We start from the raw sequence: 6,442 nt of genomic DNA on the forward strand, positions 1-6,442 counted from the left end.
GTATTGGGGATAGAGCAATAAACAAAATAAAGACAAAAATACTTGGAGCTGGGCGCCTGGGTGGCTCAGTTGGTTAAGCGACTGCCTTCGGCTCAGGTCATGATCCTGGAGTCCCGGGATCGAGTCCCGCATCAGGCTCCCTGCTCGGCAGGGGGTCTGCTTCTCCCTCTGACCCTCCCCCCTCTCATGCTCGCTCTATCTCATTCTTTCTCTCAAATAAATAAATAAAATCTTTAAAAAAAAAAATACTTGGAGCTAACATTCTATTGGAATATTTTGTTTATATTTGTGTGTATTATTTATAGTGTGATTGCCATGTCTTATCCATTCTTTCCTCACCACACAACACAGTAAGTGCCCAGTAAGTTTTGCAAATTGAATATATTCAACTTGTTTAAATTTTTCCCTAAAGAACATCTTTTTAAAAAGTTTATGTATACAGACCTGTACCTCTGAAACAAATAATACATTGTGTGTTAAAAAAAAAAAAAAGAAGACAGTAGGAAGGGAAAAATGAAGGTGGGGAAATCAGAGGGGGAGATGAACCATGAGAGACTATGGACTCTGAGAAACAAACGGAGGGTTCTAGAGGGGAGGGAGGTGGGGGGATGGGTTAGCCTGGTGATGGGTATTAAAGAGGGCACGTATTGAATGGAGCACTGGGTGTTATACGCAATGAATCATGGAACACTACATCAAAAACTAATGATGTAATGTATGGTGATTAACATAACATAATAAAATAAAATTTAAAAAAGTTTATGTGTTTTAATAATGAGTTAAAAATTTTATACAGGTAAGAAATCAGAGAGGGAGACAAGCCATGAGAGACTCTGGACTCTGGGAAACAAACCGAAGGTTACAGAAGGGAGGGGGCTGGGAGATGGGGCAACTGGGTGATGGGTATTAAGGAGGGCACGTGTTGTGATGAGCACTGGGTGTTACACGCAACAAATGAATCATTGAACAGTACATCAAAAACTAATGATGTATTATATGCTGGCTAATTGAACATAATAAAACATTTTATACATGGAGTTATGTAAAATTCATGACTATACATTTAGGGGCCTAAAAAAAATGTAAAATATAAATTTTAAGCAAAATTCTCTTTTTTTTCTTGTTTAAACAACATCACTGAGTCACCAGCACAACCTGGTGGCTGTTTGGCTGAACTGCCTGGTTTAGTGTTTAAAATTTCTCTTGTGAATTATGTCTCCGCTCTTGTATTGATCTGGGCTTTTCTTTCTTTTTTATTTACTTATTTTTGTATTTAAAAATCACATAAGAATTTTATAACTATCATGATTAAAATTTACACAACTTTTTGTTAAACAAATGTAGGTATTTCAAAATACTGCATGTACTGGTCCTCTAATAACAATGTGACTGGAAGATTTGTCCCTCCTCAAAGTAATTTCTAAAGGGTAAGAAGAGGGTTGTGCACTTTTTCATTATAATCCTGTTCCCCACATGAACTTAGTATTTTGTGAATTAAAAGCAATTTTTGTTTCACTCATTTGTAACATTTAAAAAAATTTATGGGCTTTCCAGGTGATTGATGCCCATTTAACAGAGTCCGGGAAAAATATTTTTGTCAGATCCCTGATACCTATAATCTGAAGTGCTGGAGATGGTTCTTCCTTCAAGTGACCACAGCTAGAAATATCTGAGAAGAAGCTGAATGATTACCAGAAATGTCTTCAAATCTATTTCACCATGGATAGGGATGGTTGCACTAGAAGACCTCTAATTCTACGACTTAAAAAACTATTAATGATACATTAAAATACATAATTTTCAACTGCTTGTACTTCCACTAACTAATGTAGGAATTCAACTCTTGTGAAATTTCCTCAAGAATTTCTGGGAGGCTCCAGAAGGATCTTGCTGTGCTCAGGAACCAGACATCTCACTGGCAGCACACTATTCTCTCCTGCCACCTCCCTCTCCCCTAGAGGATATATTGCTCTTTTTGTTCTTCTCTGAGGAAAACAGACACTTGGGCCCCTGAGTTTCTGTCACATTTGTCTGTTGCCCCTCTCACCAGAGCTCAGAGAACAGTCCATTGGAGTACAGACACATTCTCTGAGGCTCCATTACCAGCTCCTGACACAGAATTCTACTTCCTTCATCCCCCATTTCCCACTTCCCACACACATCTGCTGCTCTGGATGGTGGCCACTTCCATTGCTTTTTTTCTTTTTCACATATCACTGTAAGCAACATTTAAATGAGCATCTATGATGTACTGGGCCCTGCATTTGTCACTGGGGATACAGCACTGAACTCGGCAGATATGGTCCCAGTTCTCACGGAGTATCCATCCCAACAAATAAATATGGACACAAAACAAGGTTATCTCACCATTAATTGTTATATTGGGTGGCTCTATTGGTGGGGGAAATTCATTCAGATAGGAACAGAATGAACATAGGATGCCCCATAACCATATATATTAAGGATACATCAAAGTTTAAGAAAGCTGTTCTAATATGTAAAACATTGATAGCACTGAAAATGTTCATCTCAAATTAAAGATATATAATAAAATCAACCTAAACGAATGATATCTTAAGATTTCAGTTTTAAGGAGAATATAATTTTAAAAATTACTTTAAATGTTTTAACTTCTCTGTTTCAGAGATAAAAGCCTATATTCTTTATCTTTTAAAAAATGAAACTTCTAATTTTAATTGTAGATTCACATGAAGTTATAAAAACAATGCAGAGAGATCCCATGTATCTTTTATTCAGCTTCACCCAATGATAACATTTCAAGACCATAGTATAATATCACAACCAGGATATTGACAGTGACATAATCCATTGGTTTTATTCAGATTTTCCCAGTTTGGACTTTACTCATTCGTGTGTGTATGTGTGTGTGTGTTTAGTTCTATACAATTTCATCACATGTATAGGCTTGTGCATTCACCCACCACAGTCAAGATACAGAACAGTTTCACCACAAAGACCTCTCATGTTGTTCTTTTATAATGACATCCATCTCCCTCCTTAAACTTCATTCCCATCTTTAAACCCTGACAACCACTAATCTGCTATCATTAAAAGTCTTTCATTTAATTAATATTATATAAATGGAATAATACAGTCCATAACATTTTGAGACTGGCTTTTCACTCAGTATAATTTCCTTGAAATTCATCTAGGTTGTTGCATGTATCTATAGTTCATTCCTTCTTTTTTTTTTTTTTTAAGATTTTATTTATTTATTTGAGAGCGAGCGAGAATGAGCATGAGCGGGGGGTGGAGGGTCAAAGGGAGAGGAAGAAGCAGGCTCTCCACTGAGCAGGGAGCTGAACACAGTGTCCAGATCCCAGGTCTCTGAGATCACGACTTGAGCCTAAGGCAGATGCTTAACTGACTGAGCCACCCAGGTGCCCCAGTTCATTCCTTCTTTACTGATGAATAGTATTCCATGATGTGGACAGACAGACACAGTTTGTTTCCCTATTGGAGGATACCTGGGTTGTGTTACCTGTTAAGAACATTTGTGTATAGTTTTTGTGTGAAAATAAATTTTCCTTGCTCTGAGATACATGCTCAAGAGTGCAACTGCTGGATAACTGAAAACAATAACAAACTTTCCTAGAGTGATTATAACATTTTATATTCCCACCAGCAGTTTATGAGTGATTCAGTTTTCCTATATCATTGCCAGCATTTGGTGTTGTCACTATTTTTTCATTTTAGCCATTCTGAGAGATTTGTAGTGTTATTTCATTGTGGTTTTAATTGTGTTTCCCTTTAATGAGACTGAATACTTTTTCATGTGTTTATTTGCCACCCGCATGCCCTCTTTAGTAAAATGTTTGCTCACGCCTTTTTTTTAACTTTCTTTTTTTATTTTCTTTAACTGTTGAGTTTTGAGAGTTCTTTATATATTCTTGATACTAGTTCTCTGTCACATATATGCTTGCAAATATTTTCCCCTTCTGTAGCTTCTGTTTTTATCCTCTTAATAGGGTCTTTGACAGAACTAAAACATTTAATTTTGGTGAAGGTTAAATTTATAAATTTATAAGTTTTTCCTTTATGGATTGTGCCTTTGGTGTCAAGTCTCAAATATCTGTGTTTAGCCATAGATCCTGAAAATTTTCTCAAAATCTGTGTTCTTTCAACCAACTATGCAAGCTTCACATTACTGAGATTTTGTCTTGACCTCCAACTTTGTCTATCCTACTTAGGAAAGAAAGTTTCAGAAACAGAGGCTAGAAGATCAAAATTTTCTTCCAGGAAGGTATTCTTGGTGATCTTAGCTAAGAGTTTTATTCTTCCTCTTCGATGATTATGAAGATACTCTGGTAGTCAGGGTAAATCCCACCACAAACTCCATAGGGCAAACATCCATTATCATTTCTTTCAAAATGAAATCAATCATCTGGTGGTTTTCTTTTGCTGATTATAACTGTAATGCTGATGATATCTGAGAAAGACTGGGTAATACAAAAAATTTCCCTCCATTGAAAAGGAACAATATTAAATCAAAACTACAATGAGATATCACCTTACACTAGTCAGAATGGCTAAAATTAGCAACACAGGAAACATGAGATGTTGGCGAGGATGCAGAGGAAGGGGAACCCTCTTACACTGTTGGTGGGAATGCAAACTGTTGCAGCCACTCTAGAAAACAGTGTGGAGGTTCCTCAGAAAGTTGAAAATAGAACTTTCCTATTACCCAGCAATTGCACTACTAGGTATTTACCCAAAAGATACAAAAATACTGATTCCAAGGGGCTCATGAACCCTGATGTTTATAGCAGCATTATCAACAATAACCAAATTATGAAAAGAGCCCAGAAATCAGAGAGGGAGACAAACCATGAAACACTCTTGACTCTAGGAAACAAACTGAGGGTTGTGGAAAGGGAGGTGGGTGGGGGATGGGGTAACTGGGTGATGGACATTAAGGAGGGCACGTGATGTGATGAGCACTGGGTGTTATACGCAACTAATGAATTGTTGAACACTATATCAAAAACTAATGATGTACTATATGTTGGCTATTTGAATTTAAATAAAAAAAAAGAAGTAGGAATTGGGCTGAGTCTCTGGAGCATGCTGTTAGGAATAAAGCTCAGTTCAATATGGGGCTGAGAATAATCATGAGATTTAATAAGGTCTGCATGCCTAATTGACAGGCTTACAGAGAAATAAGTATTTAAAGCAAAAACCTTGCTCTGAAGAAAATTATGGGGACATGCACACACACACACACACACACACACATCATATACACACCCCAACAACCCAGCAACATTGGTTCTGCTTAATGTGCAATTCTCTTCAGGGTTTTTTCCAGAGCACACTTGACATCCTTGTTCCTTAGACTATAGATGAGAGGGTTCAACATGGGTACTACATTGGTGTAAAATACTGAGAAGAACTTCCCCTGGCCCATAGAACCAGCAGGAGAGGTCTTGAGATGTGTGAACAACCCAGATCCATAGAATAGGCCAACAGTTACTATGTGCGAGCCACAGGTGCTGAAGGCTTTGGACCAACCCTGAGATGAGGAGATGTGGAGGACACTGGACAGGATCAAAGCATAAGAAATGCAAATAATGAGGCTGGATACAATGACAACTGTGCCCACAATAACAGAAGTCATCAGCTCACTGGCGTACGTGCTGCTGCAGGAGAGCTGGAGGAGGGGGAAGATGTCACACATGTAATGGCTGATGATGTTGGAATCACAAAAGGACAATCTGACCATGTCCCCTGTGTGGACCATAGCACCAGCAAACCCCATCACGTATGAACCAGACATCAGAAGAGAACAGAACTGAGGGGACATGGTGACTGTGTACAGCAGGGGTTTACAGATGGCCACATAGCGATCATAGGCCATGGCTGTCAACACATAGCTCTCAGAATGGACAAAGAAACAGAAAAAAAACAGCTGAGTCATGCATTCTGTAAAGGAGATGATATTTTTTTCTGACACAAAGTTCATCAGCATTTTAGGTGTGATTACCAAAGAGTGGCAGAGATCTATGAAGGATAAGTTGAAGATGAAAAAGTACATGGGAGTGTGCAAATGAGAATTCAGACAAATTAGATTAATTAAGCTCAAATTCCCTACCACAGTGACCACACAGTTCAGTAAGAAGAGAAAGAAAAGGGGTAACTGGAGCTGAGATTGATCTGTAAGTCCTACCAGGATGAACTCCATCACTGAAGAGTCATTTTCCATAGTCACTATCTGCAGGGCTGTGATCTGTGAGGAAATGAGAGAAGTGTCACATCAGGAAGGGACTCAGACCCTTTGCTTCTAGAGTAAGGCCTTGTTCTGTGGGGGCTCGAGTGTGGCTGTTGGGACAGAGCCCTGAAAGAAGAGCCAGGGCAAGGATTCTTCATCTTTAACTTCCTACTCTTGCTTGTCCTTTTCTTCCATGTTTTCAGATCTCAACTG

General features: G+C 38.4%; 1 protein-coding gene across 1 annotated transcript; it reads right to left on the reverse strand.

Moving 5' to 3' along the window:
- Positions 1-5,296: 5,296 nt before the first annotated feature.
- LOC102732100 (olfactory receptor 8C8-like) lies at positions 5,297-6,232 on the reverse strand. Its single transcript, XM_006742148.2, has one exon. It carries the CDS (start codon positions 6,221-6,223, stop codon positions 5,297-5,299), a length of 927 nt encoding a protein of 308 aa, XP_006742211.2. The 5' UTR covers positions 6,224-6,232.
- Positions 6,233-6,442: the final 210 nt, after the last annotated feature.

Source organism: Leptonychotes weddellii, chromosome 11, assembly GCF_054177405.1.
Source record: "Leptonychotes weddellii isolate Sample4059 chromosome 11, ASM5417740v2, whole genome shotgun sequence".
In the NCBI taxonomy this organism is placed as follows: domain Eukaryota; kingdom Metazoa; phylum Chordata; class Mammalia; order Carnivora; family Phocidae; genus Leptonychotes; species Leptonychotes weddellii.

Excerpts from the sequence above, each read along its gene's own strand:
- LOC102732100 (XM_006742148.2), bottom strand. The coding sequence starts at position 6,223 with ATGGAAAATGACTCTTCAGTGATGGAGTTCATCCTGGTAGGACTTACA.